Genomic DNA, 14,475 nt, shown 5'->3' with positions numbered 1-14,475 from the left:
TTGTACTATACTAATGTTTGTTCCCAATGTCTTGTGTGATACAGAGAAATGTAACCCTATGTTTGTTCCCAATGTCTTGTGTGATACAGAGAAACACAACCCACTGTTTGTTCCCAATGTCTTGTGTGATACAGAGTAATGCAACCCACTGTTTGCTCGCAATGTCTTGTGTGATACAGAGTAATGCAACCCACTGTTTGTTCCCAATGTCTTGTGTGATACAGAGTAATGCAACCCACTGTTTGTTCCCAATGTCTTGTGAGATATAGGGTGACACAACCTAATGTTTGTTCCCAATGTCTTGTGAGATAAAGGGTGACACAATCTAATGTTTGTTCCCAATGTCTTGTGAGATACAGAGTAATGCAACCCACTGTTCGTTCCCAATGTCTTGTGTGATACAGAGAAACGCAACCCACTGTTTGTTCCCAATGTCTTGTGTGATACAGAGAAACACAACCCACTGTTTGTTCCCAATGTCTTGTGTGATACAGAGAAACACAAACCACTGTTTGTTCCCAATGTCTTGTGTGATACAGAGAAATGCAACCCACTGTTTGTTCCCAATGTCTTGTGTGATATAGGGTGACACAACCTAATGTTTGTTCCCAATGTCTTGTGTGATACAGAGTAATGCAACCCACTGTTTGTTCCCAATGTCTTGTGTGATACAGAGAAACGCAACCCACTGTTTGTTCCCAATGCCTTGTGTGATACAGAGAAACGCAACCCACTGTTTGTTCCCAATGCCTTGTGTGATACAGAGAAACGCAACCCACTGTTTGTTCCCAATGTCTTGTGTGATACAGAGAAATGCAACCCACTGTTTGTTCCCAATGTCTTGTGTGATACAATGAGAAACACAACCCACTGTTTGTTCCCAATGTCTTGTGTGATATAGGGTGACACAACCTAATGTTTGTTCCCAATGTCTTGTGTGATACAGAGTAATGCAACCCACTGTTTGTTCCCAATGTCTTGTGTGATATAGGGTGACACAACCCACTGTTTGTTCCCAATGTCTTGTGTGATACAGAGAAACACAACCCACAGTTTGTTCCCAATGTCTTGTGTGATACAGAGAAACACAACCCACTGTTTGTTCCCAATGTCTTGTGTGATACAGACTAATGCAACCCACTGTTTGTTCCCAATATCTTGTGTGATATAGGGTGACACAACCCACTGTTTGTTCCCAATGTCTTGTGTGATACAGAGAAACACCACCCACTGTTTGTTCCCAATGTCTTGTGTGATACAGAGAAACACAACCCACTGTTTGTTCCCAATGTCTTGTGTGATACAGAGTAATGCAACCCACTGTTTGCTCGCAATGTCTTGTGTGATACAGAGTAATGCAACCCACTGTTTGTTCCCAATGTCTTGTGTGATATAGGGTGACCCAACCCACTGTTTGTTCCCAATGTCTTGTGTGATACAGAGAAACACAAGCCACTGTTGTTCCCAATGTCTTGTGTGATACAGAGAAACACAACCCACTGTTTGTTCCCATTGTCTTGTGTGATACAGAGTAATGCAACCCACTGTTTGTTCCCAATGTCTTGTGTGATACAGAGTAATGCAACCCACTGCTTGTTCCCAATGTCTTGTGTGATATAGGGTGACCCAACCCACTGTTTGTTCCCAATGTCTTGTGTGATACAGAGAAACACAACCCACTGTTTGTTCCCAATGTCTTGTGTGATATAGGGTGACACAACCTAATGTTTGTTCCCAATGTCTTGTGTGATACAGAGTAATGCAACCCACTGTTTGTTCCAAATGTCTTCTGTGGTACATTTTCTGTTGCATGTTTACTACCTGTCTATTCATAGTTTCTCATGACAATATACTAACTTTTAAATGCACCCGGTATCCAACCCTATCCTAACAGATGTTTTGTTTGATACAGATGCAGACCATAAACAATAAATCATCATGCACCTGGCTTTTCTTTCAAAATCAAACCAGAAAGAAATCTCTGTTTAAAGTAAATACAGAAAAATAATAAAAGGGCCCATTACAGAGGAGATACAGAAAAGATTTTTTTCATTTTTGCAAGGAAATAAAGTTTCACAGGGATATAAAATGTTTTATAAGTGTGAAATACAGCAAGACTGTAAAATGTAGAATCAGCATTCTGAAAATCTGAAAAGGCAAAATTTAATATTACACACTTCACCCAAACAATGAAAAGAAGCAAAAAAATGTAAGCAAAACATATACAAAGTTTGACTGCCAAATTCCAAAACATATAATCCTACAAATTGTATTGCATACTGGAATATTGTTAGGCATTTTCATCAACTTCTATACATCAATAAAACAATGCTGAAATAAATAGAATATCTACATAGGTTCCTACAAGTCATAATCTTTCCCAGATGGTAAAACCATGCTAATGTTTGCAATTCTGGGAGTGAACTGCATTCCATGTTTAATCAACAAACAGGGACATTCAAACAGTATTTGTCCACAATGAAGAATCCTTAAGACCTAGTTAGATCAAACATGAAGATGCTCAATGAAATTTATTGAATTGGCAACAGTTGTACACCAAACATTATTTCTTAAACATCTGTACATTTACCCTCAGAAATTAATCAAGAACTGTTTCATTTAGTAAGAATTTGAAGAAGCATCAGTGATTGTAAAAAAAAGACTGAGTTCTCAATTCCCTTGTGGACAGTTTGTTTTATTTGTTTGTGTTGGGTTTAATGCCGTTTTTCAACTGTATTTCAGTCATATTACAGCCGGCAGTTAACCTAACCAGTGTTCCTGGATTCTGTACCAGTACAAACCTGTTCTCTGCAAGTAACTGCCAACTTCCCCACATGAATTATAAGAGGTGAAGGACGAATGATTTCAGACACAATGTCTTTTATCATATCGTCAGGAGAACATACGACCTGCCCGGGGATCGAACTCGCAATCCCGCAGACCAACGCTCTCCCTACTGAGCTAAGTGGGCGGGTTAATCCCTTGTGGACAGAGTATTAAACATTTAATGACTGAAAAAAATGTTACAACATCATTTAAAATTTTCAAGTATGATGTGGTTTAAATTAGCAAACATTTGCGAAATAGCAATAAGAATAGACTTAGTGCTGTTTTTCAACAGTGTTTCATTCACGTAATGGCACACAGTTCACTCTACCAGCTTTCCTGGATTCTGTACCAGAACTATATATTAACCTGTTTTCTGCAAGTAACTGCCAACTTCCCCACATGAATCAGAGGTGGAGGATGAAATTACTTCAGACCCAATGTTTTTATCAAATCCTCATGGAGAACACATGGATCAAACTCATGACCCGCAATCTGAAGATCTGTGCTTTCCGTACTAAGGTAATGGGTGGGTCAAACAGGAATAGAGAACTAAGAAATAATCAGGGAGGTATAAATCATGTAACTTCATATAATAACCTGCACCGTATTTGACAATTAATTTTGTAAATACCCTCATCCCGAACACTGTTTATTGGAGTCTATGATCCTTGAAGCTGAAGGCATTCTGCATGTTACCATCAAACACCAAACACATACTAACAAAAGAAGGAATAAACTTCCAAAATGTTTACAGTCTTCACAATATTAAGTGCCATTATTACCATAGCAAGTGCTTCGGAGCCACAATGTTCTAGATTTCACTATGAAGAACAGACACTGTTGAAAATGCTCAAACTTGAAATGTTTGTACAGAAAATGAAAGATGAATTGGAGTCTACACAACAGAAGGTGTTAGACAAGTTACAGGATTTAGACAGAGATAAAACACAGTTCAAGCTGGAACTAGAGGCTGATATGGGAAATATCAAGACTGAATTCAATGAAATGAAGGAAAAGAATGAAGCAGATATGACTGAATATGCTGAAGAAGTTGAGAAAATAAAAGGTAAATATAACACTTCTTCCAGTCTGGTATCAATATCTCTTGATTTATAAACCAGAACTCATCCTGCATTCCTATCTCCTTACATCAACTAACTTTGACAATGAAATGCTCAAAATTTTAGGTGTCAGTAATTGTTTTTTAATTAAGTCTTGTTACAATGAAAACCAAATCAAAAATTCGAAAAGTTATACAACTATTCATATGTTACTGAACTAAAAACAAAATATGAACATCTACTGTGGACACTGTGCAATGCTGCTTTGCATACAGTGGGTTAAAAACAAAACCTTAACCTGAGGTTGTACTACTCAAACATGTGTTTTGCTTATTTCAGAGTCAGCTATCTCTTCACCTGTTGTATTCCAAGCTAAAGATGTTACAGATACATCTCCTGGTAAAGACCACACACTGGTTTTTAAAACAACCATGCTGAATAAAGGAAATGGCTATGACAACTCTACTGGTATATTTACAGCACCGGTCAGTGGGACATATCTGTTTACAATACAGCTCTGTGTACCTGTTAATACTTCTCCTTGGTATAATATAGTAGCAGAAAATAAACTAATCCAGACAGGCTATTTCTATGATAGGAAGAGTAACAGCTGCCATACAGCAGATGGAATCACTATCCTCCAAGCAGAAGAGAGGGTATGGATCAACATTCCCTATCCATCAAAGCTAAAGCAAGGTTCAGAGTACTGGAACAGCTTTAGTGGTGTGCTCATATAGAAGTTTACAGAATGAAATAACTCTCCAAGGATATATCAGTACAGTGTGTCAACAAAACTGGAATTATTATTTCATAAAAATATGCAGGCAGTAGTAATTTTACACAAGCATATTACAAAATGTTGCAGATGTACTTTTTTACATCACTGTGTAATACGCATGTGTGCAAAAGTGTGGTTATATAGAATGTTTTGCCAAACGTTGAACTTTAATCTTGCATTAATATTTTAATAGAAAAGGGTTTAAACTTGATGTGCATATACTTCTACATTTTGCCTAATTCCCAATGAAGTACAATCTTCTGAACAATATTGTAAGTGCCTACCTAATTATTATTTCAATTTCAACACTTTATTCAAAACTCAACGACTGAATGTTTTTACTACCGGTAAGTACTTGAAACTGACTGTGTTGACTTACCTAACTCTTGAAACAGGTCTGGATTTTCTGACAATTTCTCCAACCTCTCAAAAAAACTCTTCAAAGTCTTGAATGCCTGCAACAAGATTTCATTAGATTAAAATTAATGCTCACTTACAAAACAATGAAGCACTTGGGAAACTTAGTCCTACTTGAATTCAGTGTAACTTGAAGTTTCATCCAAGAAACTGCCATGGCCATTTAGAGTAGTCATTCCTTCAGGAAACTTATCATAGTCATTTAGTACTATTTTTAGTTTCCTCCAAGAAAATGGCATGGTAATTTAGTGAGACTTGTAGTTTCCTCCAAGAAAAGTGCCATGGTAATTTAGTGTGACTTGTAGTTTCTTACAAAAAAATACCATGGTTATTTAGTGTGACTTGTAGTTTCTTACTAAAAAGTACCATGGGTATTTAGTGTGACTTGTAGTTTCCTCCAAGAAATTGCAGTGGTTATTAAGTGTGACTTGTAGTTTCTTACAAAAAGATACCATGGTTACTGTAAAGAGGGTTATATTCACGGTGCCAAATCGTGTTTTTGAAGGGTTTTTAATTCACGGTGTCTTAATTTCGCAGAAACTACTTCGACCGCGAATTATAAACCTTGGTTGTAAACAACAGAAAGGTCACTCTTCCTAGACTAGCAAATATAAATAAAAACGCAAATTTTGAGGTAGATTGGAAACAAAAGTAGGATTTACATCGACAGTGATGATAAATTACCTCCTTTGCGGAGAAACGGTCACACTGAACTATCGATTTTTGTTTTCTTGAAAATAAAACCAATTAAATATTGTTCTCTTTGATGTTTCCTTTTTAAATTCTAAATATTTTTATAAATGAATAGAAAGCAATTTTCAATATCTCAGAATGGCATATTTTAAAATGACATCAACTTCTCAATTCAAACTGATAACAAATGGTGTGATCGTCCTTCGTTAAGATCTGTTAAACTTTATAGATGAAATGGCCAGTAATTATCTGCAATTAGCATGACGCCTCCTGTCAGTTTTGTTGTTCACAGTTTTATCTTGGTTAAAGATTATAGTCGATCTTTTATTAGTATCATAAAATTGAGGATTTGTCATATTTCTATCTTCAAAATACTATTAAATTTATATAAACCTAGAGCCTGAATATACTCCCCTCCTCACACACTGACACAGTGTTTGACGCACACAATGTAAAGTAAAAAAAAAATAAGTCAATAACGCTGATGAGTAAAATTTGTAATTGAGTGGTCTTCATTAGTGAAATGTGTATATTCACGGTAACAAAAAATCGCGGCGTTTAAATTTCGCGCTGTCAATGTTGACTGCGAATATAGCAAAAATTAAACCTCCGCGAATATAACCCGCTATACAATATTTAGTGTGACTTGTAATTTTTCTTTCTAAAAAGTACCATGGTAATTTAGTGTGACTTATAGTTTCCTCCAAGAAATTGCCATGGTAATTAAGTGTGACTTGTAATTTCTTACAAAAAATACCATTGTAATTTATTGTGACTTATAGTTTCCTCCAAGAAATTGCCATGGTAATTTAGTGTGACTTGTAGTTTCTTACAAGAAATACCATGGTAATTTAGTGTGACTTGTAGTTTCCTCCAAGAAGTTGCAGTGGTAATTAAGTGTGACATGTAGTTTCTTACAAAAAAATACCATTGTTATTTTGTGTGACTTGTAGTTTCTTTCTAAAAAGTAACATAGAAATTTAGTGTGACTTGTAGTTTCCTCCAAGAAATTGCCATGGTAATTAAGAAACAGTTGTAGTTTCTTACAAAAAATACCGTGGTAATTTATTGTGACTTGTAGTTTGTTAGAAAAAAATCCCATAGTAATTTAGTGTGACTTGTAGTTTCCCCAAAAAAACTGCCATGGTAATTTAGTGTGACTTGTAGCTTCTTCCAAAAAAATACCATGGTAATTTTTTGAGAGTTGTAGTTTCCTCCAAGAAATTACCATTGTAATTAATTGAGACTTGTAGGTTCTTACAAAAAAAAAATAACATGGTAATTTATTCTGACTTGAAGAGTCTTACAAAAAATACCATGGTTATTTAGTGTGACTTGTAGTTTCCTCCCAGAAATTGCCATGGTAATTTAGTGTGACTTGTAGTTTCTTACAAAAATACCATGGTTTTTAGTGTGACTTGTAGTTTCTTTCTAAAAAGTACCATGGTAATTTAGTGTGACTTGTAATTTCCTCCAAAAAATTGCCATGGTAATAAAGTGTGACTTGTAATTCTTACAAAATATACCATGGTAATTAAGTGTGATTTGTAGTTTCCTCCAAGAAATTGCCATGGTAATTAAGTGAGACTTGTAGTTTTTTACAAAACTAGTAGTCTTACATGATGTACAAAATCAAAGGTATGGTCTTACATTTCAAGAGAAATCAAGGGAAAACCTTGTTACAGAAAAGGTGGATAAAACATTAGATTTAACAAGAGTTTATACGTAACTAAATTCAAATTATGCAAAACTGTTGAAGTCCTAGTTTGAACAAATGATATCTAATGGTTCTACTGCTGCTTTTGTACTGGCAGCTGATACAGAAGCTCAACTTCTTTAGAATTTGATATTTTTGTTATCATGTATCAGAGACAAAACTGTGTTGTGTATTGCTTATTTCTCATAAAAGCAGTTGACGGAAAGTTAAATAATAAAACCTATTGAATACATATGTATAGTTCTTCTTTTATGAGCTATAATATTTCTTAAAACTGTAAAACATCTATTTTCAGTTCTCAAAAGTTCATAATATGATACAGTTAATAAACTATTCTTTATTATGTACAAATATAGTAACGTCCTAACTAACCTATTAACCTTTAGCTGCTGGCAGCAAATATTTCTGCCTTTGCAACCAGTGCAGACCAAGATCAGCCTGCACTTCTGTGCAGGCTGATCATGGTCTGCACTGGTCGCTATTCAGTCATTAAATTTTCAGCAAACAGTCCTTCAAATAATAAATGGTATTGCCCAAATTGAATGATGGACCAGTCTACTTGAGAAATTTAGCAGGGTATAGGTTAAATAAAGGAACAGATGGACTCAGAATAAAGCATGTATACCTGAGCTCTAACAACTTTCCATCATACACAGTGGTGGCATCAATTTCTGTGTGCAGTATCAGCCATAGTAAACAGATGCTGAGTGATGCCCATACCAATAATACCCGCTTGAAGTGCTGGCAGGAACGGATCTTTGATAGAACGTAAAAATGTTGAGCATAAAACATGCTGTCTTAACTGCAACACATATATATTCAATATACTAGCATCAATTAAATGCAGTACAAAATAAATTTCAGCTATTTTAACCCATATTAATTTTAGTGTGGACTTACAAGCTACCTTTCTTGCAGTTAGCCTCTCATTGCTCCTACAAAGCATTTTTAACATATTAAAATGATATTAGATATTGAAAATGCTGAAACAGTATTGTTAAAACAGATATTTTAACCTTTAGCCTGCTGGCGGCAAGTGATTCTGCCTTTGCCACCAGTGCAGAGCAAGATCATGGTCAGTTTGATTTTCAGCCAGTAAATTTTTAGTGAACATCCCTTTGAATAATAAATGGTACTGCCCAAATTGAATGATGAACCAGTCCATTTTAAGAATTTAGCATGCTATAGGTTAATTTGTATGATTAAATAAAGTACAGCTAAATTCCTTCTATTTTATGACAAATTTCAACAAGGTGACTGCAGTTTTTGAGACTTTTTTCTACATATTTTATTGACTAACAGAACATTATTTTAGATGGAAAGTTCCTAGACTGCATAGAATTACATTTAGGTATCCGATCCACAAATAAGCAAGTTTATATAACAGTGCTTTTAAAATATATCAAATATTGATGCCTGGTAAGCTCATATCATTTTGGTATCGTTTGAAAGTGTATTGTCTACTGAAAATGAAAATATAAAATTACATGACAAAAATATGTTATAATTATTTTTATTTTACTTTATAGTCTTCAATGATAATTCAACAGAAATCCAGTTACTGTAATTTTGCAGTCAAAAAACATGACCGAAATGACTCTTGCATATTATTTCTAATCATTTTATTTAAAAATTCTAATTCAGCTGACAAAACTCTTTCAAATGATACCCAAAAAACATGGGGTCACCATGCATCGAAACATTACCTATTTGTGGATCGGATACCTTAAATTTTCTTTCTATAGCAATAACTAAAGAAAGCTTTTTCTAAATTTCCAAAAATATTAAATAAACCTGATGACATGCAACTTTTAACATTTAAATGAAAAATAATGTATCATTTATTCCTCTTGTAACTTGTCTAATGTTTCAAGGTCTATACTATAAATGGAAGACCCACGTCTTCAGCCTGTTGAAATATTATGATAGATTTATACACAATCTGTAATATATTGTTTAAAAATGTTTCACAAGAAGGAAATTCTCGCATCTCAATTGCGGTTGTCTTTAAAATTATGAATTAAGTTAAGTAAAACAATAAATACTTCTGAATGTATTTATATTTGAAGGCAACACTGAAGGCTGACTAACCTGTGGGTTCAAAAATGAGCCAATTTTACCCAGGCATACTGTTGTGTTTGTTGTTATTTCTCCCTGAAAATATATTTAACTTTGCACTTTAGACAGGATATTCATGAAATTTGATCTTGCCGACTGTTTTGATGAAATCTAGGTCAGGTTCAAATATGGGTCATCTCGGGTCAAAAAATAGGTCAACCATTCAAATCAAAGAAGTACCTTGTGGAAAAACCTAATGTATGCAATAGGGGCTGCATTCTAGACTGGATAATTATGAAATTTGATAAGAATGTTTCTCTTGATGAAGTCTAGGTCAAGCTGCAATGTGGGCCATTGTTTTTGACACAAGACGACCTCTATCTGAACCTGACATAGATTTTGCCCAGACAAACAGCCTGATAAAATTTAATGAATACCCAGTCTAAAATGCAGCCCCTAATGCATACACAAGTATTTTTTTATTTGTTTTTGATCCAACATGACCCATATTCGAACTTAACCTAGATTTCATCAAAGCAAATATTTTGATCAAAATTCATGAACACCCCGCCTAAAATGTCGCCCCTATTGCATTCACAAAGTTTTTCTTTGATTTTACTGGGTGACCTAGTTTTTGACCCCAGATGACCCCTATCTATTTGAACTCGACCTAGATTTCATCAAGACAAACATTCTGATCAAATTTTATGAAGAGCCAGTGTAAAATGTAGCCACTACTGCATACACAAGGTTTTTCTTTGATTTGACTGGGTGACCTAGTTTTTGACCCCAGATAACCTCTATTTGAACTCGTCCAAGAATTCATCAAGACAAACATTGTGATCAAATTTCATGAATATCCAGCTTAAAATGCAGCCACTATTGCATACACAAGGTTTTTCTTTGATTTGAACAGGAGACTGTGCTTTTGACCCCAGATGACCCCTATTTTAACTTTACCTAGATTTCATCCAGACAAATGTTGATTAAATTTCATGAAGATTCAGTGTAAAATGTAGCCCCTATTGCATTCACAAGGTTTTTCTTTTATTTGACTGGGTGACCTAGTTTTTGACCCCAGATGACCCCTATCTATTTGAACTCGACCTAGATTTCATCCAGACAAACATTGTGATCAAATTTCATGAAGATCCAGTGTAAAATGTAGCCCTACTGCATTCACAAAGCTTTTCTTTTCTTTGATTTTACTGGGTGACCTAGTTTTTGACCCCAGATGACCTCTATCTAGATTTCATCAAGACATTGTGATCAAATTTCATGAAGATCCAGTGTAAAATGCAGCTACTACTGCATACACAAGGTTTTTCTTTGATTTGACCCAGATGACCCATATTCGAACTTGGCCTAGATTTCATCAAGGCAATCATTCTGACCAGATTTCATGAAGATCAATTAAAAATATGTTTACAGACAGACAACAGACGACAGACAAACAATGGACGCCGGACATTGAGTAATTACAATAACTCACCTGACAAATGTTGCCAAAAAAATTAACCAAGAAAGCTCACGCCGACTCTGGGGCAAATAGAATAGCACCCCTATTCTCCGAATAGTGGAGTTAAAATGTTATTATGTGCTTTTGTGTATGTGCAAGAAGATCTCCAATAAGGATATGACCTAACTTAATTGACCTAAAAAAAAAGAAACAAGAGGGTCATGAAGACCCTGGATTGCTCACCTGAGTAATATGAGCTATATGTTTCAAGTGTCAAACTGATGCTAAAATATTATGAAAGTAAATCAGTAGGTCACATTCATGGCCACTGAAAGACAGTTTTAAGATCGGTGTGCAAAACTGTACATGTCATCCAAATTTCAAGGCTGTATCTTCATAATTATATTAATCTATGTGAAGCAAGTGAACCCCTAGGCCGGACCAGTTGGTCCCCAGGGGCATGATTTGAACAAATTTAGTAGTGGACTACTAGACTGTTACAAACCAAAATATCTAAGCTTGCAGTTTTTAAGAAGAAGAACTTTTAAGGTTTTTCTTATATAAGGCTATGTAAAATAAGTGAACCCAAAAGCAGGGGTAATATTAACCCAAGCCATGATTTGAACAAATCTGGCACAAGACCATTATGCAATGTTACACACTAAATACCCAAGCTTTAGGCCTTGCAGTTTTGGAGAAGACTTTTGGAGGTTTTTTTTGGTTGCAATAGCAATAGAATTCTGCATTTCAAGGAATTCATTGAAACTTTGATAGAGGACTATCCAAGGAACATCCAGGCCAAGTTTCATTAACTTCCACCAACTGGTTTCAGAGATGTCGGAAGAGTTGTCAGATGAGAAGTTGTATGTTGACAGAAGGACAATGGACAAAGATCACAATTATAGCTCACCCTGTGCACTTCCTGCTTAGGTGAGTTATATAGTAAGGATCTCTTAGTGTTCTATTTTCTTAACTGATTTATCTCCCTTCAAATGTAATATTAGTTTACGTATAGATTTTAAATTTCTAATCAACATAATAATAATCAACATAATAATAAAATTATGTTGATTAGAAATTTAAAATCTATATCCTCTTTACTTCTGAAGTTCATGGTTTATAGCAGTTCTGCTTTACTGTAACATCACACATTTCACTACAAAAAGAGCCATTTTTACAATTTTCATAAATCCAGAGAAGTTCTGGATGCATATTTAAAACGTTATTGAACAAATTAATGAAAATAAGCTACAACCTTTGACCTCTTCGAACTAGTGGTCTACAAGTGTTCTTATTACTGTGAAATTTTATGCAATGTTAAATTTTTAATGTTTAGCATACAAAAAGTTTCACATCAAGCAAGAACAATTACCAAATATCTTTGCCTTCTACTGTCCAGTTGTTATTGTAAATAGTTGTGTTATTTGAAAATCCACGAATATATTGCAAATGTGTTGACCAGGAGAAAGGAGGACAGACAGCCTGTCAGACACAGTTCAAACATACAGGGGACTGGTAATATATAGAGAAAACACAAATCTGTAAATAAAAGAATAGTAGATCGCGTGGTATGAAATACACTTCTGCATTAAATATAATTGTTAGGTCTCTATAAACATGTTAAAACATGCCCATGTAGTTTATATAGAAACTGATAAGCTGTGGTTGTTCTTGTATATTAAATGTGTAAGTGAACATTTCAGTAAGGAACCTACACAGATATCAAATTAAGCAAGAGTTCAATTATTTACATTGAATTACCTCCCTTCAATTGTTAATCAAATGTTTTTAAATGCCCCCAGATTTGTGGAATACTATCTTAACCTTTATCATGCCGGACATGATTATTATCATTATAGAAATTTAGCAGGGTAAGGGTTTAATACAAATGGTATGTTTACTCATTGACTTTTATGTGACTGTCACTATTTAAAATATTCATGAACAAGGAAAAATCTTATTGCTTTTGTGCCATTTATCATCTCAAATGCGAGTTAGGGTTCCATCAAGTGAATGTTTAGCTTTCTGTGTACAGGCTGTTATACCATACCTGACAGGCTGTCCAGATTAAGTTAACTTCCTCATTATGTCGCGTACACCATGTTCATTCATAGAACAAACACTTGCATCTCTTTACATCTTAAGCTCATAGTCTGTAGTCATTCTGTTGTTCTGTTACTCTGAACGTTTCACTATAAAAGAACAGATAGTTTCCAAAATTTTAAGTTAATCCAGAGAAATACCAAGTTATTAAAGAAATTCTTTTGTCAGTGAACTTTTTAAACAACGCCCTAGCATGTTTTTAAGTTACAGGCTTCAGGCTCAACTGAACTATTAAGTTATATTGTTTCTGTCAAATTGTTTTCCTTTTTAATTGCGAAAAATAAACATAAAATATAATAAGATACTTTCACTAGTGGTAGGTCTAGATGGGAATATCCCGCTTGAGGGTAACTCTTTTGGTGGTAACAAGGCTCTGCCGAGTTACCGTATAAACAGGTACCTGCCAGAGCTGGATAATTTCATCTGCATTTAGCACGAGTGATTGAATTTTTTTCTTGCAATATTCAAGAAATAATAGTAAAAATAAATTCAATCAAATTACTTTCTTATGGCACTTTTTTTTACAACAGCGCATTAACAAAGCATGCAAACTTTACATCCGTAAACAGGATGTATGTTGTGATGTTACAAAGGCAAAAGCAATGTAACATTTTACTATCTGCAGCGAAGCGTTCTGTTTTTTTCTGTAAACTAGCATTTTATGAATCGGGAAATATATTATAATCTAGGAGTCTGGTCAGTTCCAGGACTATCAACTTTGACTCTACAAGGAGGATCTCCAGGAGGCGGTAGGTCTCGACCTTCCCTCTGCCAGCCTTGGCGTTGAGCTCATAGTGCCAACTTTGACTCTACAAGGAGGATCTCCAGGAGGCAGAAGGTCTGGACCTTTCCCTCTGCCAGCCTTGGCCTTGAGCTTATGGTGTCACCCTGAAATTGTAACAATTTCACCATACAACACAACAATAGAAAAACTAGTCATATTAACTGTAAGTTTTGCATTTTAAAAGGCACGTACTTAAGGCGTAAAAAAAAATTGTTTGTTTCCGGTATCCCGACCTACCCTAAATTTTTGGCCCGACCCTAAATGTTTTTATGGCCTTGGAGAATTTTTTTTTCCAACTTTTTAACAAAAAGTTGCAAAACTGCACTTTTTATGCTTTAAACATGGCCATTGATGTTAGAAATCAACTTACTGATGCTCTAAAGGCATTACCCCATTATTTGCATTCATTTTTTGACACAAAAATAATTTCCAAAGTCTTAATAAAAAAAAATTCCCCCCCCCACCACCCCCACAAAAAAATTTCCGACCTACCTACCCTAATTTATTTGAGCATGTTACCGGAAACAAAGAAATTTTTTTTTTAGTCCTAATTTTGCCTACTTATTACGAATAAAG

At 34.9% G+C, this 14,475-nt stretch overlaps 1 protein-coding gene and 1 long non-coding RNA gene across 3 annotated transcripts; one reads left to right on the top strand and one right to left on the bottom strand.

The window, feature by feature from the left end:
• Positions 1-3,497: 3,497 nt before the first annotated feature.
• Positions 3,498-4,912, top strand: LOC123554329 (uncharacterized). Its single transcript, XM_045344408.2, has 2 exons — positions 3,498-3,895; positions 4,230-4,912. The coding sequence occupies exons 1-2, from the start codon at positions 3,574-3,576 to the stop codon at positions 4,625-4,627; spliced, it is 720 nt and encodes a 239-aa protein (XP_045200343.2). The 5' UTR covers positions 3,498-3,573; the 3' UTR covers positions 4,628-4,912.
• A 130-nt stretch (positions 4,913-5,042) lies between these two features.
• On the bottom strand, positions 5,043-13,998 carry LOC123554330 (uncharacterized). Of its 2 annotated transcripts, XR_008371709.1 has the most exons (5): positions 13,725-13,998; positions 13,063-13,204; positions 9,587-9,649; positions 8,121-8,251; positions 5,043-5,123 (listed from the first exon to the last, which is right to left on the bottom strand). It is a non-coding gene; the product is annotated as an uncharacterized LOC123554330 (long non-coding RNA). The 2 variants fall into 2 exon arrangements; XR_008371708.1 differs by having other exon boundaries at positions 13,063-13,998.
• Positions 13,999-14,475: the final 477 nt, after the last annotated feature.

The sequence above is a fragment of the Mercenaria mercenaria genome, chromosome 7 (assembly GCF_021730395.1).
Source record: "Mercenaria mercenaria strain notata chromosome 7, MADL_Memer_1, whole genome shotgun sequence".
Taxonomy (NCBI): domain Eukaryota; kingdom Metazoa; phylum Mollusca; class Bivalvia; order Venerida; family Veneridae; genus Mercenaria; species Mercenaria mercenaria.
Note: the sequence above shows the minus strand (reverse complement) of the source record. Positions and strands in the feature narration are given on the sequence as shown.

What these genes read in the sequence shown, in the direction of transcription:
- LOC123554329 (XM_045344408.2), top strand. Translation starts at nt 3,574, where the DNA reads ATGTTTACAGTCTTCACAATATTAAGTGCCATTATTACCATAGCAAGT. An exon ending in AGAAGTTGAGAAAATAAAAG is followed by an intron (nt 3,896 to 4,229) that starts GTAAATATAACA and finishes TGCTTATTTCAG; the next exon opens with AGTCAGCTATCTCTTCACCT.